Here is a 26,786-nt window from a genome sequence, read left to right on the forward strand (position 1 = left end):
GACACGTGGAAATTTTATTTTTTCACCATTTTTATTTTTCTGCGCTATTTTATTGCCACATTTTCCCCTAGACTTAGGAAAAGTGGGTTTTTGGGGGTAGAAACACATTTTGACTGCCAAAGTGTGTCTAAGTAGAAAGTTGAAGTGTAGAGGTCTAATTTTGATTACTCACGCCCTACAATTTCTCTAGACATCACTTATTACAATTTACATTAAATTTTTATTAAAAATCCTATCCTGTAGGAATTTTTTAATAATTAAAAGATGATCACTAGACCTAATCGGATTCCATGAAAATTTACAAGTGATCTAACATGGTAATACACATTGACTCTAGACATTAGGACTCACCCAAGGCTCTACCATCAAGTTGCACTCCAACTTTGGGGGTATATCTAGGAGAAAAAACTTAACTAGTTATTTAATGTTAGGAAACATGAATAACTAGTTAAGTGAAAAAACTCCCTAGTGTGAACTCACTTCTTAGTAAAGTTCCAAGCCACCTAGGCCTATTACATGGCTTTATTCATCATGCTAGCATCGCGTTTACGACATCCCCACAAGGTTGTAGAATCTGGGTACAAAATGAAGAAAGAGAGAAGGAAGGGGCTTAGAAGCCCTGATGAAATCTAAAACACTGAATGATCTGAAAATGTAGGAATGTTCTAAATTGTACTTTGGGCATGTAGTCTTCAAAAAACCTTACAAATGCAACTTAGTGGTCAATAAGTCCACTTAGATGCTCATATGATCTTAGTCTCTAATTGACGGTTGCTTTCACTTGAGTTCATGTTGGATATGTCAGGTGGTCCATAACAGCTTAGGCCTTGATGAGACCCACTACATAAGTGCCCAGGATTTCCTCAGAGAGATATATGGCATAATAGATGCAATGTTGAGAAGGTTGGGCCTCTCGATGACTTGAGTAGATGTCACATGTCTTAGAGCACCCTTAGGACCTAGGATGTTGGTCTACTTTGACCCAACACAAAGGATTCTTGATGATAACACCATTGGAACCAACATGCCTCGAGGCTGGCATTGACACAACTTGATGGGCAAGACTTGATTCTTAGCCTTGATGAGGATGGTCTTCCATTGAGAGATTAGGAAGGGCTTGTTGCACTTGGAGAAGCCCTAACGCTGTAGAGAGGGGGGCTTGTTTTGACAGTTGAAGACCCATGGAGATGGCAAAGATACCTCAACTAGATTTGGGACCCTAGAAGATGATTTGAGGTTGGATTTGAGGGCTATTCCTCAAATTTTGGATTATTTTGGGATTATGATACTTTTCCAGAACTCATCACATCATGACATGGCATTTGGAGCGCTAAAAGGGCATGACATCAACACTTCTTGAGGCTATGACTCACATGTGTGGGAAATTATGGCTTATTTTGTCACTTAGCTAGTGGGTTGGCTTGTAACCCAAGGTTATCTTATGTCAAACTTGTTTTAGGGGCTTCATTAGTTAGAAATTATTGAGGTAGAGCTCATATAAATAGAGGTCACCTCACTTTCATGTTAGATGATCACTTATATATAATTTGGCCTCTTTCCACGATTTAGGCCTAACTGAAATAACCTTATATACTTGTGGAGATGTGACCTATTATCGAGATTTTGCTTTTGGAGACATTATTTTGGGATAATAAAGGATTGGTTCATGCATTTCTTGTAAATATTCTATATTGTTGAATATCTTTATATAGCTATTGCAAGGAATTACTATTGTTACAGTTTTTATGTGCTAGTTTTGTTGAATATTGTTTCATGAAATATTGGCAAAGTATTGCATGCGTTAAGCTAAAAGAATGTGTGACAATCCCTTGAATGGATCTTCATATTATGCTCTCTTCATTGACTTTACCCCCTCATAAAATGATAGCTAGGGTTTTGAAAACGAGGGTTTTTCTTGCCCTTAATCCAACAAGGTTTGATGCTTCCATTAGTAGGTCTCCCTTTAGACTCCATCCCCCAAGGATGAAGCTCTAGCCTTACACATAGGTGACCACACCTTACAAAACATCTTGACTTTTACTTTTCTTCGTCTTATCTCACGTTTTTTGCCCTTTAAGGCAAGCCGTTAGACTAGGGCTAGGGCAAAATTCAACTAGGAGTTCGTTGGCTTGTGGAAGGGTTTTGCACATGTTGTATGTCTCATTACCTCAAAATCAACTCTTTTCCACAATAAATTCTTCCATTTTAGGGCTGATGTCACAAGCCCTGTTTTGACCTAGGGTAAACCCTAACCTAACCCTAAGCTTCAACTTGGGGCTTTTTGAAGGTTTGTTGCTCCTTTTATTGATCATATCTATCTTCTCAAGGCTTTTCTTGGCCTTGTGTACCTTGGTGAACCTTTCTCCTTTCCTATACATTAAACCCTAGGTCATAAGCGCCTTAAATAGGTCTCTTGGAGTGAACACTTTACCTTGTCTTTGTTGATTGAGCCGTGTCCTTAAGTTGAGTGCCTTTCCTTGAGCCTATCCTTGTCAGCTTTGAGCGTTGAGACTTTGAATATCTATTAGGTGTCCTACATAGGGAAGCTTCCCTTGTGGTGAAAGTCCACTAAAGAGTAGGAGGTGGTGGCTATGGTGACAATGGGCCTCCACCTCATAGTGTTGTCCCTTGGTCTAGTCCTTGCCTTATGAGAGCTCTCACGTATAAATTTTATACACTCAACCTTGATCTGCTGTTTCACTAAGTTGTACATAGTTTATTAATTTTTGTTTCTCATTAATTAAATGATGCTGATTAGCTGAACTTAGAATAGAAACACAATGAATCTCTTACTAACTGCTGAACTCGAAATCATAAATGTAGCTTCATAAAAAATAGACACAAAATTTGGGGAAAAGCCTCCACGGGGAAACCCAGTGAAAGAGATCTTTATTTCTTCTTGGGCATATAGGAAATTACAATAGTATAAAAATATAATCAAACTTATCTCATTACCCAAGCAAATTTCCCTTGAAATTTGTGCCAGCTAGACTCCTTTTTTCGAACCCACTTCAGATTTCAACTTTGAAAATTACAGAGTTTACTATAGCAATTAATGTTGTACGACACTCTCTTTTAATGTGTCTGAAATCCTTGATTTTTGAGCTTTAAAAGTACAATCTAGTATAGCAATTAATGCTATAAAATTTTCCTTGGGATGTGTGCATCCCTCCTTGAAGTTTACACCCGCCTTTGCTCAATGCTAACCTTCTCTTCCCCTCGGCTCTTCTCTTTCTTCATAAAATGAACTCATGAATGCTCTCTCTCCCATCATCTCAACCTCTCGCACTGATGTGTCTCTCTAAATAGTCTTTTTTATACTTTTTCTCTCAATGATCTAACCCTAACTTCTCTAACCATCTTGTCAATGGATAAAATTAGATTAGATCTAAGGATCACATTTAATCTCACACTAAATACACTTTATTTAATTTTCTCATTAAATACACTTTTAAGTCATTAATTACAAAAAGTCATTTTTATGATAGAAAGTAGAAAATCTCACTTCCGTAATATAAAACCAATTTATATTAAAAAGTTCACTTCCTAGAGAGGCAACTTTAATGCCCCTCCCCCCTCAGGTATAATCTATCTAGATGAATTTTAAGGTGGTCAAATCCGATTGAATTTGGCCATCCTAGAGCCTTGAACCTTGAACCTTGAACCTTGAACCTTCGGCCAGCCTTGAACCTTCGGCCAGCCTTGAACCTTCGGCCAGCCTTGATGGTGCCCCATCACCCCACCTTCAAACCCACATCCCAAAGAGCCCTCCAAGGAACCCGCCAACAACCCCTTAACCGCAAACAACCCAGAAGGATTAAATTTTAATATCACTACTGCACCGAACTCCGACTTATCACCCCAAAGATCTCCGCCAACATCTCGAAGATCCCGCCAACATCCCACTTCATTGGCTCCGCCAACATCCTGAAGACCCCGCCAACATCCTTAAGTCCCACCAACATCCCGAAGACCCCGCCAACATCCCCACTTCATTGGCTCCGCCAACATCCGAATTTGCTGAGCCAACATCCCTTGCTGATTACAGATATTTTTCTTCCCTAACAAATTTTTTAGGTACAATGACTTTGTTCACCTATTAGGTCGGGAGATCGGATCGATTATAAAAATACGAGCCTAATTAGTTGATTTATTAGTGAGCAAGGAAAAATATTATCCGGCCGAGTGAATAGATTAACTTCAAAACAACAACATCTACCTAAAAAATTTGTTAGGGAAGAAAAATATTTGTAATCAGCAAGGGATGTTGGCTCAGCAAATTCGGATGTTGGCGGAGCCAATGAAGTGGGATGTTGGCGGGGTCTTCGAGATGTTGGTGGGACTTAAGGATGTTGGCGGGGTCTTCAGGATGTTGGCGGGATCTTCGGGATGTTGGCGGAGATCTTTGGGGTGATAAGTCGGAGTTCGGTGCAGTAGTGGTATTAAAATTTAATCCTTCTGGGTTGTTGGCGGTTAAGGGGTTGTTGGCGGGTTCCTTGGAGGGCTCTTTGGGATGTGGGTTTGAAGGTGGGGTGATGGGGCACCATCAAGGCTGGCCGAAGGTTCAAGGTTCAAGGTTGAAGGTTCAAGGCTGGCCGAAGGTTCAAGGTTCAAGGCTCTAGGATTGCCAAATTCAATCGGATTTGATTTGAAAGGTATAATCGATCTAGATGAATTTATGTAAAGAGATGTAAAGAAGAAAAATAAAATATTATAATGCTTGCATCACGGGTTTCATGAGCAAGAGATTTTATTTTTAAGTCAAGGCTCCCATTGAGAGCCTTTAGGAATTGTTTGTCATCTAGTCATAAAATAAGAGAGTCATTGTCATGTAATGAAGTCCTGCTACACATTGTAAAGAGTCAAACTTGTCTATGAAAAGAATTCCTCCAAGACCTTGTTACTTATTCTCTTCAAGCCCACTGTCAACAAATGGAGAACGTGCTAGATGATGTCGACCTTCCTCCTAGTGATCATGTCGGCCTAAAGGACATGAGACAGTGTGTATAAATAGCCACACTCAACCTCACTTAGGAGCAAGCAATTCGGTGAAGAGAAGTGCGAAGAAGAGCCTACAAGAGAAGTGCGAAGAAGAGCCTACAAGAGAAGTCCGAAGAAAAGCCTATAAGCAGAAGTGCGAAGAAGAGACTACAAGCAGAAGTGCGAAGAAGGGATAGCGAAGGAAGCATTCTTTTGGGGTTTCTGTCTTGGGTCATATACTCTCCCACGTGCGAAAGAAGAAGGACCGAAGGCATCACAAGAAGATCGAAGTAGAACTTGTTAAAGTGATCTTGTTTGGGCATAGATCTCGCAATAAGGAAACTGAGGAGAAACTCTATTCTAGGGTTTCTGATCTAGGGCTAACCTAGGAGACCAAGTTTCTCTGGGTAAGCCAAGAGGAGCAGTGGAGACCAAGATTCTCTAGAGGAAGCCTAGAAGAGCAGTGTGGAAGGATAGAGACCGTGATTCTCTAGAGGAAGCCGAGAAGAGTAGTGCAAGAGAAGAAGGAAGCTGAGATGAGGAAGAGGCAGAACATCAAGGTTAGTGACAAGGGTCTTGGAGGATTCTAGAGTCAAGGGTCTTTGTCATGGTCTTGGTATTCGTCAATTGAAGATCTATAAGAAGAATTTTCTGATTGGGTTTTCCTTTCAAAGAGTGAGAGATTTTGGCCTCGGCTAACAAGCCTGCATACTGTGTCTCTTGTCTTCTATTGTTTATTTGGTAATTGTTTTGATGAAAAGAACACCTTGATAATATAACGAAGAGAAGATCATAATACAAGAAGTAAAAGCATATCACAAGCAATTATCAAGAAGAGAAATCTCCTAATCATTATTGCCCTAGATTTATCAACACTCTCCTCAGCCCCCCAATGATAGTCATCAAACAAGGAAGATCTTAGGTGCAGTTAATCAAGAATACACAAAAGAGTCATGTTTGAAAGGAGCAAAGCAAGTCAAAGGACACCAAGCAAGAGATCAAGATCTTCAACATGCCAAAACCCTAGATCGAAGAAATCTACTCTAGCAAGAAGTCTTGAAATCATACTCAAGAAGGAAGCAGAAGGAAAGACCAAAACCCTAGAAGCAGTTCCAAGATCATCATCTTAAGAAGGCTAGAACATTCAAGAAGGATTGTGAAGCAAACTCTCTCTTAACCTTTCAAGGAGTAAGCTTCTATCAACATCAAGATTAAGGAGGAAGCAAGCAACAAATACTCAAGTAAGTTTATGACTTCATCTGATACTATCAAAATGTCTTTTTGCAAGGAAAGCAACAAATTGGTTGGGGCTGCAAACTTCCTTGCATGGAAGAAAAGAACAGACCTAAATCTCATTGAGAATGAAGTCATGGACCACATCAAAGGGTCAATAACTCAACCTCCCAAAGAAGATACTCAAGCACATGCTAGATTCATGAAGAGGGAAGTAAGAGCCCAGAGGATTCTTATAGAATCCAGCAAAGACTCTCTCATCCCATATGTATCAAAATTAGACACTGCAAAATCTATATATGACAAATTGGTAGAGTTATTTTCCGTAAGTACTGCTGGAGAAGTAATCTCTCTAAGGCAAGAACTCTACAAATTAAAGATCTCAAGGGAAGAAGGAATAACCTCATATTTTATGAGGATTTCTGAGATAAGAGATCAACTTCAAGATCTTGGTGAAATAATGTCTGCAAAGAAATGACCACTGTAGTATTGAATGCACTACCGGAGGAATGGGGCAACTTCACTTCAAGTATCTATGGGAAGAAAGAAGCCACTCCCTTTCAGGATCTATGGTCATTATGTAAGATCGAAGAAACCAGACTGAAAGCCAAGTCGGATGTAGGAACAAATGAGCAGAATCAAGCGTATGCTGCTATGTCAAGAAGAGAAGGAAAGTTTTGAAAATTTGGTCCTCAAAGGAAGAAGAAGAACATGACTAAAATACACTGTTATGGATGTCAAGAATATGGGCACTATCGAAGAGATTGTCCCAAGCGTAAAAGGGACAATAACAAGAGGAATAAGGAAGAAGCCCATATTACCGAAGAAGTAGAAGAGCCTGAGACAAAGAAGCCTAAGAAGGAGGAAGTGAAAGATCTCTACTATGACTGAGAGAATCTCCTTCACTAAAAGGTACTCTTCTGTTGTATTATAGATAGGAAACTTTGCTAATGAGATAGGATGCATTATATCAGAGAATGGCATCATGATAGAAGCATTAGAAGAGCGAGCTCGTGACATATGTAATATGATGAATGTCTGGAAGTCAACTATGTAGGATGTAGCTCTTTGTAAACCTCGTTAGAAGCTCAAGTGATACTTATAAAGAAAGAAGAAGTCATCTAGGAAAAAGGGTTATCCTAAATCTTGTCAAAAGGAAACATCTGCAAGATCCTCAAGATTCTCTGATGGAATTGTAAGATTCATGGATCAAGAGCAAAAGTAAGTAGGTATTCAAGAATTCAATCTTGTGGAATTCATAGAAGGATGGTATGATAACATGACAGTGAAGTAAATCAAGGGGATGAAGTCTCTTCATTCAAAGGAAACTGCTGCAGGATGTCTGGATGACTCAAAAGGAAGATGAGGTATGTATGCTTACATTTGATATTATGGGAGTCATGTCATATGGTTGCAAACAACAGGGATCACTGAGGCATGATCAAAGAAAGGATCTCCCGCAAAGGGATGCAAGAATACATGATTCACATATTTAATTAGATGAAATCAACATAATATGTCCTCATATGGAGTATAAGGTAGTTGACTACAACTGAGGAACTTTGAAGTTCCTGGGAATGAAATGTGTGAAGAAAACAAGGAAGAGATCGTGAGATATGAAACCATGGTGAAGGCAATCACCATGTCATTACTGTCATATCAACGACTGTCTCACCAAGCATCATTATAACTGTGTATTACAAGTCACTGACATACCATTTCACTGTAATGACCATACAAGATTACTGCCATACATCACATAAACCATATGTGTATCTCTGTCATACAACAAAGTCAATGTTGACAATAACACTACCACTGTTGAGGTTACTATTATGTAACAATGTCAATGTATACTGGGTCACTGTTCTGCTGTGTCAAAGTCAACACCAAGTCACTGTCCAATAGATTCAAGTTGCGGTCAACTACAACACAGTCTAACTGTTAAATAGATTACTATCTAATGGATCACTTGTCTTTAGAGACATTGTCACACCATCATCAATCCATACACAGTTGTAGTCTCACTTTAATATCACTGTTACTGTCAACTAAATTATATGCAACAAGATCACTGTCATATCAGGGTTCTGGTATACAAGTTCTGTGACGGTCTTTCATATGTCACTGTCATAAGGCCACTATACAGAGAACCTTCCTGGATGCAACATATGGATGTATGTTCTCAGAACATTCCAATTCTAGCATAACAGATGATGCAAACAAGTCTTACCAATGCATTGAGTCTAGCTTGCAATCTAATGCCTGAAAGATATAACAGTGTAATTAGGTCGTGAATGAAATCATGCTTTAGAGAACATAGTAATGCCCTTTCTCATTCAATGCCTTTTTCCTTGCATACAAGTCAAGTATGCTGGCCAAAACTAAATCTCTGTGAGGTTAATTGCCATTATACAGTACCACAATGTAACATGCTTAAGAGCTCAATAAATTCTGAAGCAGTTCTAAAAAAGACTCAATTTAAGGACATAACCACAGAATAATGCTTTTTTAGGGGCAAACAAACTTATATTAATTTTCACTGAAGAGAAAGTAATATATTGATAACCATTACCTGTTTTGTTTGGGTACAATAGCTGGAACGAGAGGCTTATGCTCCTCTTCTGCTTCAACTTTCAGATATACTCCTGCTTCTTATAGGAATGATAATTACAACTTCCAGAGATGATAAAAATAACCAATCACTGTACTACTACCAAACGATAGAAGGAAAGACAGACAGACAGAAGGAAGTATAATAATCTCAGCTTCCAGAAATGACTAATAACCTCGGCCTAGTGATTTGGAGGTAGCATGCTCAAAGGGAGGAATACTTCTGCTATAAAACTCGCTCAGAACTTAATTAAACAGTGCCCATGGCCTTGGAGAAATGGCAGAGATCGATTTACAATAAATTGATTCGGCCTCCTTGATTTATTTCCTGAGCTGATGGTGATCTGGCAATATATTATTGTGCTTGGCCTCCTTATAATAACTTGTTCTTGGCTTGGATATACAGCGCAGAATTGACCACATTGAGGAGCGAGTTTGTCATGAAGGTTTGACCTTCTTTAATAGATGAAAAACTTGTCCTCCTTCAGATGAAACCAATTGATGCTTTCATGGTTTTGGTAGACAGAATAAACCCCATTTGATACCTCTGTTCCAGAGACTCAAATGTGCCAATTTCAAAGACGAATCTTCACAGTAAAAACAACACAAATAACAGGATATGAAAAAGGGCTTTATTGACATGAAGATTTATGAACTCTGGGCCAGATCAAACTGTTTCTTCACTGGTGAGAGCCACAGGAATAATGTGTTCACAGATCCAATAAATATTGGCTGCTGAGAGATAGAACGTTCATGAACAAAGAGGCTGCTTTAATAATGGCCGGACCTTAGAAAAAATTTGCTCCATCTGTAAGGAAGTGCCAACCGAATCCCATACTAAAACAGATACAAAAACAACCTTCCAGAACACCCTCTCGTTTGATATAGCACTTTTCCACGGGCTGAAAATATTTCAGACAATTATCACTTCATAAGATATGGCGTTAGATCCATGCAAGAGATAATACAAATCGAACCCTTTAAATAGTTTTTTGAAGTATCATATGAAGGCATCTCATAGGTATTTGGAGGAAGACTTTAATGTTTAAAATTCAAAACAATTGGAGGGAAAACCCCTTTTTAGGGTTGTTTGAATTTGAAATTCAAATTTCAAATCCCTTATATGCCCATGATTTTTAAAGAGAACCTTTCATGATCAACCTTCTGCCAAGAGAAATGTTATTTTAATTTTGATGAGGAGCTTTATGGCTTGTGCATTTGTCTTAGCTAAGGAAGAGCTGCAACATCATCAACCTTGGAGCATCCAATGAAAATGTCCTTGAGATCAAATTCATTGAGTTTCATCTGCAAAAACCTCAACAAATGTGGGGCTGCTTGGAGCTTCAAGGGCTTCTAGGGTTTTCCAGGAGCTTTGACCAATGGAGCATCCAATTGAAGACAAATATTAAGAGCATTCAGTCACTGACATTGGCATCAATGACAACAACATTCAACAATCTCCCCCTTTGTTATTGATGGCAACACATACTTCCCCTGCAATCACTGCTCCCTCTGACTTCATGCCTCTGATCTTCCTCTCCTGATTTCTCTCCCCCTTCAACATTGTGAACCCTAATGCACCAACACCCATTCTGTACATGCATTTTGACTCATGCAGCATCTTGCTTTGGCTAGCATATTGATTTTTATTTTAAACTTCCATGGAAGGCATGTGTGGTCCAGAGGATAGAACTCTTCTGCTCACATTGAGACAATACCTGTATGAATAATGGCCGACTTTTGCACAGATGCGCTGTAGAATGATACAAACTCAGCTTAACGGTGTTATAACTTGATACATATTTCGAAGTTGATACTTTTGCTTTTATCATTTATAATTATAAAGCAATTTTGTCTATTATACTAGTCTAATATCACAAGTTAGTAATTAGTAATTGTTCTGAAATTATATTTCCATGGCCAGTCTATATTTTACTGCCTAAATGGTGTCATTTAAGTTTGTGGAAATTTTATATTTGTTTGTTGTGAATTATTTTTTTTAAGATCTGGTTGACTGTTTCATCTCATCACTTAACTTCCTCTGCAGGTAAGTGGGCAGAATGATGCAGAGTTGGACTTTAATGCAGTACAACGAGGGGATGCAGAGATGGCTCAAAAGTTGTATCGTGTTGTTCGTGCATGTGTGGAGATGGGCAACAAGAATCCTATTGTGAGCATTCATGATCAAGGTGCTGGAGGCAACTGTAATGTTGTTAAAGAAATAATCTATCCCAAGGTACTGATCTACATTGTCATAAATTTGAACAGTGTCTAATTCATTCTGTTCATATTGAAGTATAACAATGCACTCCATTTCTGATGTCATTTTAAACAGGGAGCAGAGATTGACATAAGATCCATAGTTGTTGGTGATGAAACGATGTCTGTTCTGGAGATATGGGGTGCTGAATACCAAGAACAGGTATATTTCACTTTTGGTTGTCTATTGAGTCTAGGAATGGATCCAAGTGGTTGTTTCATTCACAACATTGAGATCTGTTATGTCATTGGCCCCAGGCCTCCATCCATTCTATTTTTGGATTAATTTAAGGTTGAGGTACATCCATGGCATACCAAGAATGTTTGTGAATCCCTATGCATTTCTAAAAATGTTGTGGCTTTATAAAAGTAAATTCCAACTTAAATTTAACATCTAATCCAAATCTAACTAATCCAGTGCATCCAAATTACAAACCACTAACCACAGATAAAGTCAACTGTATAACCTATCCTGTTAAGAAAATAAAATTACTGTTATGCAGAAGGTGTCCAGAAAGGATGACAGCTTCAGAGAATTGATTTCTCACCAATAATAGCTTGGGAGGACTGATTTTTCACCTCTATCAGTTTGGGAGGAGTTCCTTTTAACCAAAGAGGATTGAGTTTCACCATCAGTAGCTTGGAAGGATTATTTTCAGTTTCAGGGAGCTCAGGGAGTATTTATCATCAAATTCAGCTTTGGATAAGTCATATGAGAAAGGATACAGAGTACATATAGGGCCTAACATGTTGGGATATGGGTGCTAGTGATGTTGGAAACACTGAGAGGGGGTGAATTAGTATTTCATAAATTTCAACAATTTAGGTATCAAAACAATTAACCAATAACATCATATCAAAGAAACACAAGATATATATAAACAATATATTTATATTACAAGGGAAAATATAACTTCTGGTTTAACCAATGTTTTAAAACTCCAACTCCGACTCCGACTCGGCCGAGGGTCGACTCCGACTCTGACTCCGACTCCGACTTGGTATCGAATCGGCCGGCTCGATTTCAATGAGAATCATTGAAATGCAACAACACCAAGAATGAACTGTGCGGGAATGGCCCTAATGATGAAATATATCAAACGTACTTCATCAAGCCTGTTACCACTCAATCTAGTAGGGGCTTTAAGAGGGGTTCCATAGGGTCAACTACTAGACCAAGTAGCAACAATGAGATAAAGACCCATTGTCACCTCAGTCAATTTCCCCTGCTCTTTACGGACTTTCACCAATGGGAGGAGTCTCGGTATATGAGAAACCACTAAGGATGGTACATCAATGATGGAGAGGTAGTGATTTCAAGAGCCTATTCATGGAAAGATTCAAAATGAAAGTGATTACTTGCTCAAGAAGGAAGGTGTAAGACTCTCCAAGAAAGGCTTAGGAGGAAACCAAGACCTAGGGAGTAGGGATATATCTTGATAAGGGATACCTTAGACCTAAGAATCCTAAGATAATAGGACTCTTAAAATGAACCTTGTGAAGTTAGAGTATCAAGGGTGTGGGACCACAAAGATTCCCTAGTGGACCCAAACAAGGCCAAGGGCTTCGAATGAAACTTCAAACAGAAGGTCTTGACCAAGGGAGGAGAAAAGGATCAAATAAATTAGATTTGTCTTGAGTTTTCAGTACAACTATCCTTAATGAAGCCACTAACCAATTAAACCTAGGGTTAAGAATGGAATTGGAGCTAAGGCTTGGGATAATTCCAAAATTAGCCATGGGAATTCCTGCAAAATTTATGGAGGCCTAGAGGACAACCCAGTGCAGTTGTTGTCCAACTAGCTCACCAAATGGATGGTTGCAATGTATTTTGTGTGATGCCCTACGAGACACTAGGGTTAAGGCTTAGAAAAAGAGAGAGAGGGAGGTGAAAAGATATTCATTCAAGTGATCACTAAGGATTAGACTAGTGCCAAGTCTATTGGGAGAATGGAGTCAATGAGATTTCAATCTTTGGAGTTTCTTTTACCCAATCAAGGAGTTCCCCAGCAACTTCGCATAGCCCTAAAGGCAACAACTAGGTTACCAAAGAAATTTATACTTCTACTACAATTTGATAACTTATCAAGGCAATTATTAAGATAATGTACCCCTAGGAACATTCATTCACTATACCCAATCATTTAATATATGCAATACCCTCACAAATCAAGATTTGACAAATTTGTATTTCAATAGGGCATAAACTTAGATTTCATGAGCAAAAATTCTATACATTATACATGAGCACATAAATTAGAGAAATGGATCATGAAAAACACTTACAAGTATAGCAAATATATTCAATCATCAAAGAGAGAAAATCGAAGCTACAAGACCAAGACAAGATTTCGAAATATCAAAATGTATAAAAGATCATCCAATTCATCCTCCAATAGCTATAGTGAAATTCTCAAGAATTGATAAAGATCCAAATCCAAGTGATGATAAGAACAGAATGAGCCTCTCATTAATTTATATCATCCTCTAAGGGTTTGATTCGCCCAATTAGGCTTAGTGATGCCCCTAATAATAAAATAATGTGCCAAATAACATTACTTGGTGACAAGCCCACCAAGATAGCCTCCATAACATGAAAAATATCCCTTTCAAGAGGGCTAAAATGATAGATACAATAAGTCGAAAGGGCCATTGAAAGGCCAAGTGGAGTCCAACATTTGCCAAGATGAATGGAAGGGCTCCAAATATAGTGATAAAAGGGGGGGCTTGATATCTAAGCAAATGACCTATGGTGCTCCCAAATGGATCGAACAAGCATGTATCCCATCTTTAAGGGCTGGAACAATGATGCAAGCCCTCCCTTTGTCTCCTATGGTGACACACAACCTCATGTGGGCCTAGATCAACTGCCAAGTGTGGTGTAAGTGTGTAGCTGGTTGTGCAAGGTGGTCCAAGTGCATCATCATCGTCAAATAAATGGAACACGAGAAAGCAATGAGCAGAGCTAAAGGATCCCATGATGTGGCAATTTGCTTTCTACTACAGTGGAGGCCCATGGCTCCCAAAGCGCACCTTACAAATGCCAATATGACCCTCTAGAGAGCTTGGACCCCGTATAGGGAGACCAAACCCAAGATGAAGACCCACCTACAATCTTGTATAAGATCCAATGTGTCTCTGGACCTTCTAGTACAACAAATCATTAGTGCAATCGAGTAAATGAGCTTACAAATCATGGAACCAAGTGGACACTTCATAGTGGCATGCCCTTCCATAATGGGTTTCAGAACGTGCAAGTGTCTCCAAGTTCAAGAAGGAGGTTAACCAAAGACCCTATTAGGTGTTTCAACCTTTAAGGGAGTGACAGGTCCATAGTACATCCGTCAAGAGGTAGTTGTCATGTGAATAAATGATGGAATAGAGTGGGGCATCAGTGGAAGGCTTTAAGCCACATGCCACATTATAAGGGTAGTGGCATGTGACACTCTTAAAGCTAGTAGCCAATAAAGAAGATCCCACGGGACTAGGATACAACGTTAACTACCAAGTTGGTCAGAGGAGACAAGAGCACAAACCAAGTCCATTCTTTTCGCAGAATCCCCCCACTAATCCATGCCCAAAAGTGTCCATGATAAGTCAACGAAAATACCCAACTACATAATGAAAGTCATACCTTTGGGGTTGGAATGCCCACCTTTAGACATACAATCATAACAAATGGGAGAGGGAACAAAATGGCTGGCTCAAGTGGCAGAGATGATGGCACATCGAGCTATTTGGTGGCCACAATTGGGCTACTAGATGTCGATTGAGGACCATTTGGGAGAAAAACTTTCCCCTGTGGATATCACCCATAGGTGGTGGGTAACAAGACCCATACAATTCCTCCAAGACCCTTCGAGTCCATCGATAACTTAATCTCTTTCCCGTGAATTGGCTATCACAAACCCAGGAAATCCACCCTAACTGCATCATAAGGGAAACCAAAAATGGGGATATTACAAGTCCTACCCCGATATTGCTTGCCCTCAAGCAATCCACATCTATCGACTATAGAGGCATGTGTACACCAATATCAAGATCCCATATGAACAATTGTGTCACATCATGCATCCGTGCCACCTAATCATGAATGGATCCCTTGATACCTAGGTCCCGAACAAACCTCTGACCCATCCTGCCACCAATAGATCCACCTCAATCCCAATGCCACCTAGGCCATCCATCATCGCCCATGTCCCATGGCTCCAACTATACTCTGTTCCTGGCTATGGTTATCCACTCAATAGGATACCAACTCATCACTTCTCTCCAATCCATCCCTTGGCATGGACCTTGTGGATAAGTGCCCATGCAAGATTCAATCCCGCCATGTTGATGTTGGGCTAGTGCAACTGGAATGCTAATGAATTGTCGACCTATATCCTATTGCCAACTGGCGCATCTAGTAATCTCAATGTCTAAAGGCCTCTAATGAGATGTGACCCTATCTAAAACTACCTTTGCAAATCTAACCCATTCCACAAGGTACCAACTCAAGATCTCCCACCATTCAACCACGTGGGAAGGATTTAATGCATGAACACTTGTACACAAAACAAGTTGTTAGGCCCCCATACTACTAGTGTAACCCTTTATTGTTATTAGTACAACCCCCTTATTATATTGTTGTACCCATGTAGTCCCCATATTGTTATTATTGTGCCCCATAGAAGCCCACTATTGTTATTATTGTGCCCTTACATTATTATTGTTATGTCGGCTCTCATTATATTATGACCCGTTAGACTCCTATATATAGAAAAGAGGTCTTGTCATTTGTATCATCTAAGAATTGTTCATTTGTGTAATGTAAAGGAGGTTGCCCCTTCGAAGAGGCCTATTTTTAAGGCGTTGAACTATCTTTTCTATCTTTCTGTGAGCTAGTTTCGTAACATTTGGTATCAGAGCTTTGGATTCTAGGGCTGTTCCAAACAGGTCATCGTGGAATTTTCGCTATAACTTTTTTTCTGCGACGTTTCAGAATCGAAAAAACCAACCCATTTGAGAAAAAATCGCGCTGATCCTCGGGTCCGAATTTCAGAGCTTGTCTCACTATATTTTCAGAGATATGATACGAGGAAATTAGGGTTTTGCAAGCTCCATAATTTCATCTAAAACATGTCATCGTGAAAGTTTCGATATAACGTTTTCACTACGAAGTTCGAGGAGCTAAAACAAAAACCCATTTCAGAAGAAATCGATGTGAACCTCTGGTCTAAATTTCAAATCTTGTCGAGCTATATTTTCGGAGATATAATCTGAGACATTTAGGGTTTCTGCAGGCTCCTGAATTGCATCCTAAACAGGTGACCTTGGGAAAAGCGTCATAACTTCCTCTCTGAGGATCAAATTGAAATTTCGTAAGAAGTTACAAAAAGAGGACGGACTGTAGTTTTCTGTGTATTGGTTTCAGGTACTAAGATCGAAACAGTGAGACGTGGCACGTCGTACAAGTTCGCTCTACTGAACTAGTCTATAATCAGGTCACCGTGGGAGATTTGACATAACCCTTTGTTGGATAATCAATTTTTGATCAGACTTGCGGGGTTAGAAAAAGAATTCAGAGAGCTATCGCAGGAAGAAATTTTAGAACTTGGAGATCTAAAATTACAGATTTACTATCGTTTCAAGATCGAGCTCCTAAAATCAAGAAAAATCGAGATGAGGAAGTTTGATGGCAAGGATTTAGTAAATTAGATACTACAGATGGAGAAATATTTTGATCTACATGGTGTACCACTGTTACAAAAGGTATGTATTGTATCTTCATATTTAGAACAAGATCAATTTTTATGGTATAAAGGGCTTTGTTCTCGTAAACCACTTGTTACGTGGTCAATTTTCATGGAGGAAATTATAGCTCATTATGAGGATACAAAGAGCAACACCTTCTTTGAGCAACACCACAACAATTGGAAGAAAAAAGAGAAAAAGGGCTTCGTTACAAAGTGGAAAGAAAAATTATGGCAACAAGGAAGTCTACATCTCACAACTATAAAGATGGAAGTGTTGCTTCTCCTAGCCTTCCACAACCTACAAGGGTTACACCACAACAATTGGAAGAAAAAGGAGAAAAATGGCTTTGTTACAATTGTGATAAAAAATACATTAAAGATCAAAAGTGTGCTAAGAAGAAATTATTTTACATTGTTTGTGGAGAGGAGGAAGAAAAGGATCAAGAAACGTCAAAAGAAGAGTATATGCACCAGGAACCAACTCCGAAGAAAGAAGAAATGAATCTGACCACATCTTGTAAAGCATTGGAAATAATTACTACTCCACAAACTCTTAAAATAGAAGGACATATCAAGAAGAAAAAGGTTCAAGAAGTGAAAGACCACATCAAAAAAGAAGAAATGAATCCGACCATATCTTGTAATGCAATGGCCGGAATTACCACTTCTCAAACTATCAAGATAGAAGGACATATCAAGAAGAAAAATGTTCAACAAATGAAAGATCACATACAACATCAAGAAATGAATCCGACCATATCTTGTAATGCACTGGAAGAAATTACCACTCCTCAAATTCTCAATATAGAAGGACATATCAAGAAGAAAAAGATTTAAGCAGTGAAAGATCACATTGAGCATCAACAAGAAGTTCTCCAACTTTTAAAGGATAACGCCACTTTGGTGCAGAATCAAATGAAACAACAGGCATATCAACATCGCAATGAAAGAAGTTTTGATGTAGGTGATTGGGTATTTTTATGGTTACATACATACAAACAAATGTCCCTCAAGAAAGCTATTTATGAGAAGGAAATGTTGGCAATACTACACACACTTAAGAAATGGTGACCTTACCTAATGGGAAGACACTTCAAGGTAAAAACGGATCATGATAGTATTAAATACTTTTTAGAACAAAGATTATCCTCTGAAGAGCAACAAAAATGGGTCACAAAGATGTTGGGTTATGACTTTGAAATCATCTACAGAAAAGGGAATGTTGTGACAGATGCATTATCAAGAAAGGATGAGGATGTGGAAGCATTGTTGTGCGCCATTTCTATTATCCAACCAGATTGGATAAACGAAACAAGGTATGAATGGAAGAAGGACGAAGAAGTGTGGCCACTCATTCAAAAGTTGCAAAAGATCTCAGTTCAAACAATATTGCCAGAAATTGACGAGGAAGGAAAAATCATATTGGAGCCTGGAGCAGTCACAAAAACAAGAACCTGACAACCTACGAAATCGATCAATTTCAGAGTATCTCATCAAGTGGAAGAACTTACCAGCTGAAGATTCCACATGGGAGGACAAGAATTTTATACAAGAGCATCAAGAACTACTCAAGTGTTGAGGACAACACTTTTTGAAGGAGAGGGGCATGTTAGGTCTCTATACTACTAGTGTAACCCCTTATTGTTATTAGTACAACCCCCTTATTATATTGTTGTGCCCATGTAGTCCCCATATTGTTATTATTGTGCCCCATAGAAGCCCACTATTGTTATTATTGTGCCCTTACATTATTATTGTTATGTCGGCTCTGATTGTATTATGACCCCTTAGACTCCTATATATAGAAAGGAAGTCTTTTCATTTGTATCATCCAAGAATTATTCATTTGTGTAATGTAAAGGAGGTTGCCCCCTTAAAGAGGCTTATTTCTAAGGCGTTGATCTATCTTTTCTATCTTTTTGTGAGCTAGTTTCATAACACAACTCCACTATACCAATGCTGCAGGATGCTCACCTCGTGTCACTCCGCCTGGGCAACCTATAAGATCCATTTAGAAAACTTTTCCCATCTCTCTCCAATAAACAAAGGTGGGCTAATAGTGTTGCAATCCTTGTCTATGTAATCCTAAAGAGGGTTGTGTTGAAACTCTGAAATATGCTCCCCTGGCTGCCCATTTAGGGATGTTAATTGTCCCCAACGCTAGACAGCTTGGCCACTGACTTGACACACACAACTCCAAGCTCCTCAAGTATACTAATCTACTGCAAGATAGTGCCTCGAAGTGTTTGGGTCTCTTCTTCATCATCATAAGATCTGTCCAGAAATGCTAAATCTTTTCCTAGTGGCTATCATATAGAAGTCATGGAGCCCTGTTGGCCGCCTCTCCATCTACTTGCACCTCATTAATGGTTGGCCCCAAAGATGGATGCTCAACTCCCTCGATCACAACTCCAACTTGAGACTTCGACGGGCTCTCCAAAGATGACTCATAATGCACACTATGTATGCCATACTCCTCCTTATGTAGACCATCTTTAGCCATCAAACATGGAAGCATGGGTGAACTAGCATCAACATCTTCACATGATTTCTCATACTCTTTAAGGGCATTCTCATGAAAATCAATAGACTCAACTATAGTAGAACTCATCTCATACTCATCAAATTTATTAGAAGGAATCCCCTCTTGTTCTACCCCTGTCGTCTCTACCATTTTACCAGAGCGTGAGTGATTAGGCTCCCAAGGTCCCTTGCAGAGGAAGCAAAGGTTTTTCTTCCTTAATTCATTCTTTTTGCCTATTTGAACCTTTGCATCCTTTTCTTCACCAACACCACTTAAGTGATTAGATCAACAAATTTGCTTCTTCATCCTAATCAATTCCTCCTTGATAAACTGCCTTTTGAATAGCCTCATGTTCTACACAGCCAACCTTTTTGCTACTTTATAAACAGTATGTGAAACAATTTGTTCCTCCCTTCAAATGGCCAACCACTTCGATTGCAGTGGCTTGCAAATGGCATCATGGTCACTCATAACTCCAGCCATGTTTCTAAAATCTTGGGCCTCTTTCGCCTTGCGAGACCCACGTTGTTATGCAACCCTATAAATCTTTCTACTATCAGCTAGAAAACCTTCCTCATAATGTCATGATTGTAAGGAGGTAGGGGTGAAGTTAGCCTTATGATCTCACTAAGACAGTGACGTAACCATAAGCCTTACCCCTCCACAAGGGTGCTCCAAGAACTTGTGTTATGAAACCAACTCACAAAAAGATAGAAAATAAAGATCAACCCCTTAGAATTCAGCCTCTTCGAGGGTGCAACCTCCTTTACATTACACAAATGAACGATTTTTGGATGATACAAATGACAAAACCTCATTTCTATATATAGGAGTCTAAGGGGTCACAATATGATCAAAGCCGACATAACAATAATAATATAAGGAAACAACAACAACAATACCGGGCTTCTATGAGGCACAATAATAACAATATGGGACAATAGGGGCACAACAATAACAATAAGGGCTACAATGACAATAGTAATAGGGGAATCACTAGTATTATAGGGACCTAACATGCCCCTCTCCTTCCAAAAAGTGTTGTCCTCAACACTTGAGTAGTTCTAGATGCTTTTGTATAAAATTCTCATCCTCCAATGTGGAATCTTCTGCGGGTAAGTTCTTCTACTTGATAAGATACTCCGAAATTGATCGATTTCGCAACTATCGAGTTCTTGTTCCTGTGACTACTTCAGTTTCCAATATGATTTTTCCTTCCTCGTCAAGTTCTGGCAATATTGTTTGAACTGGGAGCTTGTACAACATGAGCACCACCCATTGGAATGGAAAGCATTGGGCTATTCAATACATATTATCTCATGGATAGCTTGATATTATGGCACTTTCCAGAGCAATTTATGGTTCCTCCACTTAAAACCATCACTTGACATTCTGGTGCTGGATATAGAAATCAATTCAATTCCTTGGCTATCTTACAATGAATAAAATTATGGGTACTGCCCGAATCAATCAACACTATTACCTATTTCTTCTTGATATGTCCTTCTATCTTGATAGTTTGAGGAGTGGTAATTCTAGCCAATGCATTACAAATATGGTCGGATTCATTTCTTCTTTCTCTAGGGTTTGTTCCTAGTGTATATGCCCTTCTTTTGACGTTTCTTGTTCCTTTTCTTCCTCCTCTTCACAATCTATGTAAAATAACTTTTTCGCAGCACACTTATGACCTTTAGTGTATTTGTTATCACAACTGTAACAAAGTCATTTTGCTCTTTTTTCTTCCAATTGTTGGGGTGTTAACTTTGTAGGTTGTGGAAGGCTAGGGGAAACAACACTTCCATCCTTATAGTTGTGATTGGTAGACTTCCTTGTTGCCATAATTTTGATTTCCATTTTTCTTGCCAACCTGAATGCCTTCTCCAATGAGTCAAGTTCCCAAAGGTGAACCTCATGTTGGATGTTATCCTTTAAAGCCCCGATGAACACACCAATCCTATGCTTCTCTGGAATATCTTTTACCCTTATATTCAATTTTTGGAAGTCCTCAATGTGCTCCATCATTGAACCCTTTTCTTTGAGGTTTATCAATTAGCTAGAAAAAGTGTTTCTTTTTGTATCCTCATAATGTGTTATCATTTCTTCCGTAAAAATTACCCAAGTGACAATTTGTTTATGAGAGCAAAGCCATTGATACGATACAAACTGATTTGCTTCCAAATATAAAGTTGCAATGCATACCTTTTGTGTGTTTTGCACATTATGGAGATCAAAATATTGCTCCATTTATAATATTCATGTTACGGGATCCTTGCCATCAAACTTCTGCATATCGTTTAAAGTCTCTATGAACACATCAATCCTATGCTCCTCTGGAATATCTTTTACCCTTATATTCAATTTTTGGAAGTCCTCAATGTGCTCTATCATTGAACCCTTTTATTTGAGGTTTATCAATTGGCTAAAAAAAGTGTTGTTTTTGGTATCCGCATAATGTGCTATCATTTCTTCCATAAAAATTGTTCAAGTGACAATTTGTTTATGAGAGCAAAGCCATCGATACAATACAAACTGATTTGGTTCCAAATATAAAGTTGTAATGCGTACTTTTTGTGTGTTTTGCACATTATGGAGATCAAAATATTGCTCCATCTATAGTATCCATGTTACGGGATCCTTGCCATCAAACTTCCTCATATCGATCTTTGAAACATGGTGGGTCTTCAATCCAACATCAGAGTCTATGAAATCATGATTAACATTTCTTTTGTTCTCATCATGAGTTTCCTTTACTACCCTTTCACCATTAGTAAGCGTTTCTTGTAGCAACTTAGTCAAATATATCTTTAAATCTTCCATCTTAGCGTCCATGTCATTTATCTTAGCTTCCATGCCATCCATCTTAACTTGTACGCCATTCATATTAGCTTCCATGTCTTTCTTTAAACCATCAATCTTAGCTTCTGTTACCTTTTGTGAGTGAAATTTGTTGCACCTGGTTTCGTAATTTTGATATATCATGTTGCATTTCTTCCTCTTCTTCATGATTCATGCTAGATCTTTCAGGTTGCTTACTAGGTGTTTACATTTTTTTTCTTCAGGGCATCAAGTAATGATAATTATGCTTCACTATGCCCTTTCAACTTCAACCTAATTTTTCAACCCAAACTTATGCAAAATTTTAAAAAGACTCCACACCTTTTTTCGCTTTGTAGAAACTCGATATTGAATCAGTTGTATCTCTATAATTGTGGATCTCCAAGGTCTGAAATTGCTTTTCGTGTGGTAGCACTCTGAGTCCTCTTTCCAATGCCACCAGTCTGATCAAAATTGGATTCTCCAAGAAAAAGTTATGCCCAATCTCCCAAGATGTCCTGATTATATAATTTTTTAGTAGAGCGAACTTGTATGACGTACCACGTGTCATTGTTTCGACATTCAGATCTGAAAAATATACACAGAAAACTACAGTGCGTCCTCTTTCTGTAACTTCTTATGAAATTTCAATCTGATACTCAGGGAGAAAGTTATGATGATTTTCCCAAGGTCACCTGTTTGGAATGTAAATTCGTGAGTATGCAAAAACCCTAGTTTCCTTGGATCATATCTGCAAAAATATAGTGAGACAAGATCTGAAATTTGGACCTGAGGTTCAGAACGATTTCGGCTCAAATGGATTTTTTTTAGCTTCTGAAATGTCGCAGAAAAAAACTTATAGCAAAAATGCCACGATGACCTGTTTGGAGTAGCGAAATCCTAGAATCCAAAGCTATGATACCAAATGTTATGAAATCAGCTCACAAAAAGATAGAAAAGAAAGATCAACACCTTAGAATTCAACCTCTTTGAATGGACAACCTCCTTTACATTACACAAATGAACAATTATTGGATGATACAAATGACAAAACCTCCTTTCTATATATAGGAGTTTAAGGGGTCACAATATAATCAAAGCCGACATAACAATAATAATATAATGGCACAACAATAACAATACTGGGCTTCTATGGGGCACAATAATAACTATATGGGGACAATATGGGCACAACAATAACAATAAGGACTACAATGACAATAGTAATGGGGGAATCACTATTATTATAGGGACTTAACAACTTGTGTTGTGTCAAGGAAAGCATTGATGGTTTTAGGGCCCAATTTAAACCCCTCCAATCTAATTGGTTCAACTTGGAAAGATAAGAGTCTAATTTCTCCTATTTAAGAAGGGCATTCACTAACACCTTCATGGTCTTCTAGTTTGACCCAAGTGCAAAGAGAAAATTTCCTATCTCTTGTTCTTTCTACAGATCCATTGTTTGCGCCAGTTGTAGAATGGCATGGTCTCCTGTTGACAAGTGTATGTTGTTCTGCTTCTTTTTCTCGTCCATAGAAGCATTGCAGTCCAAAGAACCAATTGATGCATTGTTGTGTTGGTTCATGAGGCGTCTTAAAACTTCATTATTCACTGGCTCATCATGAAACCCTAACAACATCATCACCCCACTCTAGCTCAACCATTCAAAAGCACAAATAACATGCCTTCACACTCTCATCCACAAACCCAGACTCAATACAATGGAAGACAGTTACAACAATAAACTGGCAATTATGCCTTACAACAAATTAACTCAATCAAGACTTTTGACAAATATTCCATCGGCTCCTTAACAATAGTGGTCCTTTACTCTATAACACTAGCAACAACTCATACTCTAACTCTGATCCAAAGCACAAGGGATAGACTCTGTCCAAAACTAGCAGCAGCTCTTCACTCTATCATCTAATGTGAATTTTGATCATTGTTCTTAGTGAGCTTCAGATCAAATCTCTAATACATCACAGGTTCGATCCTTGGAAATGGAAGTTTGTAGGTTTATGCATTTGACTCTACAGTGCACACCGAAATCACAGTTTGCTACAAGTGACAAGTACAAATCACTCTACCTCTTGCACAACATCTCACTCAAGAGAAACTCATCACACGTGTCTCCATTACTATTCACAAACAACCATCAAACTGAGATTCAGGGTCTATGCACACTTCATCAACCTACAGGTGCATTCAGGTTATTTCAAATGCTCTGCTTCTAAAAAAAATCGGGGTCGAAGCAATCTTGTAGCTTTTATACTTCGATGTGCAAAAGGTGATGGCTTATCAAGATAAATTCATTAATAAAATTAACTTTAAGAGATTTCATTCACATTACATGGCAAATACATTGAGAGATGCTATATAGAGACAAAATTCCACAATTTGAGTAAATGCATGCAGCGATTAGCCCTAAAAATAGCGAAAATCCCAGTCCAATGTATTTGACAAAGTAAAACAAGAATAGCATTAAAAGTATGTACTTACATGTAATAGAATATATCCAACCATCCACATTTTGACAATAGAGAAGCTCCAAGCTATAAGATAAACCAAATCCACACATCAAAATTCATCCATAAAACTCTAATTCATCCTCTAAAAAAAAGTGCAAAATTCTCAAGAGAGAAAAGAGATCCAATGCAAAGTGATGATGAACAAATGAACTCAACTCACTTGTATTTATACACTAATGAGGAGTTTGAATTAGTCTCCTTGGCCTACATAAGCCCCAAGAATAAAATAATGTTCTAATAATCTAACTTTTGGTGACAAGCCCACCAAACTAGCTCACAAATGAAAGAATAAGCCTCTTAAGAGGTCGGATGTGTTAGAAAATTAGAAAGGCAGAAATATTTTCTAATACTTGATAATTATTTGCGTTGTTCTTGAATTCTTATTTTTAAAAAATCAGAAAGGCAAAAGGATTTTATTATTCTTGATAATTACTTGTGATGTTTCTTATTATTACGATTCTTTATATCTTCTTTCTTTTAGTTCATCAAGCAATTACCAAAGCAGTAGCACATAAAACAATAGACACCAGATGCAGACACTATGCCAAGGCAAAACCCCCCTCGAGGGGAAAACCCAGTCAAGAATTTCTTCCTTTCAATAGTATTCTTTGAGACTCTTCACCCTAGACCAAGACTAGACCTTCCCTCCACACCAAGTCAGCCTCCTAGAATTTCGACCCCTTTCTAGCAACTTCGACTAGGCAGCAACTTCTAGCAATAGTGAAACTTGGAAGGCTTTGATCTCCTAATCTAAGACCCGAAACAAAGAGAGAGAGGCACCAAAATTTTGACTTTCATTTCTCCTTAGACTTCCACAAATTCACACTTACTTCAACGTCCCGGCAATAGACTTTGCACTTTTTCCAGCTACAAGAGATATCAAACTTCTTGTGAGAGAGTGTGTTCCAAATGAATTCGATGTGCTTGTATTTGTAGGCTCCATGTGAGGTCGAATAGTCTTCTTAGTTTTAAAATTTGGGTACTAGAGGACAAGTGGTTCCCTAAGGCTTTGATCTTTGGCCTAGGAAAAAGTGTCCAAATTTACTTTTTACTTTTTTCTTAAAGTAAATTTATAAGTGGTAAAGTCAATTTAATTTAAAAGTGACTTTATAAGTGGTAAAGTTACATTCTAATTTAAAAGTGACTTTATAAGTGGTAAAGTTACATTCTAATTTAAAGGTGACTTTATTAAAATCAATATGTTATTTTTTGTGTGTGGCTGTCATAATTTTGTTTTGTTTTATTTCTGCAATTTCAGCAGTTGTAAAATCTCTAAATTTGTGTTTTCAGAAAAATATTATCATTACCAGATTTTAGAATTTTTATCATGCTTGGATTTAAAACTAAATGCATGGAGTGATAAGGAAAACTGATAACTAGAGTGGGGGTTGAAATTTCTTCACTTAGGCCAACTTGATCTTTGTTTAGGACGAATTGGTGTGGAGGATACATAAATTATATTTGACTCAATACTTAACCTTTTTACATGATTCAAAAGCCCAAGAAGGATCTCTTTAAAAGTACAATGACTCTATTGACTCAATAAATTCTAGAAGTCCTCAATGGGCACTTTGACCTAAAGCATGGTGACCCAAGCATGAAGCCCCTCTGCTTTAATAAGTCATAGTCATAATAATAAATTATTTTCTTTATTCTTTTGAAAAGTACTTTACATGATGATTCAAATACATTAAATGGAGACCAAACCTAGTTATATTTTCCAACACTCCCTCTTAACTAGGTTGGTATTCATCATATACAAGTATAATGGAAGATCTCAAAGTATATGAACCATGAAGAACTTTAGGCACCGCAATGCCATGGACTAGATCGCTGACCAAGGCAATCTATCCATTGGTCTCTCAACAATTTAGGCACCGCAATGCCATGGACTAGATTCCTGACCAAGGCAATCTATCCATTGGTCTCTCAACAGTTTAGGGACCGCAATGCCATGGACTAGATTCCTGACCAAGGCAATCTATCTAAGTGGCACTAAGATTGACTCAAGATTCCAACCTCTCTAGGGACCATCAGGCTTACTTGCTAACCATCAACCCAGAAATCCAGGTATGTGTCAGAGCTCAGTGACCA

General features: G+C 38.3%; 1 protein-coding gene across 1 annotated transcript in view; it reads left to right on the forward strand.

Moving 5' to 3' along the window:
• LOC149184744 (putative phosphoribosylformylglycinamidine synthase, chloroplastic/mitochondrial) overlaps positions 1-26,786 on the forward strand; it is a 68,848-nt gene that overhangs the window by 23,626 nt on the left and 18,436 nt on the right. The window contains exons 12-13 of the mRNA XM_089415432.1: positions 10,874-11,062; positions 11,162-11,248. Coding sequence (XP_089271558.1) covers positions 10,874-11,062; positions 11,162-11,248 — 276 coding nt within the window. The remainder of the gene's footprint in view (positions 1-10,873; positions 11,063-11,161; positions 11,249-26,786) is intronic.

Source organism: Pinus tabuliformis, chromosome 3_2, assembly GCF_031772625.1.
Source record: "Pinus tabuliformis cultivar Carrire ecotype Pingquan chromosome 3_2, CPIR1, whole genome shotgun sequence".
NCBI lineage: Eukaryota > Viridiplantae > Streptophyta > Pinopsida > Pinales > Pinaceae > Pinus > Pinus tabuliformis.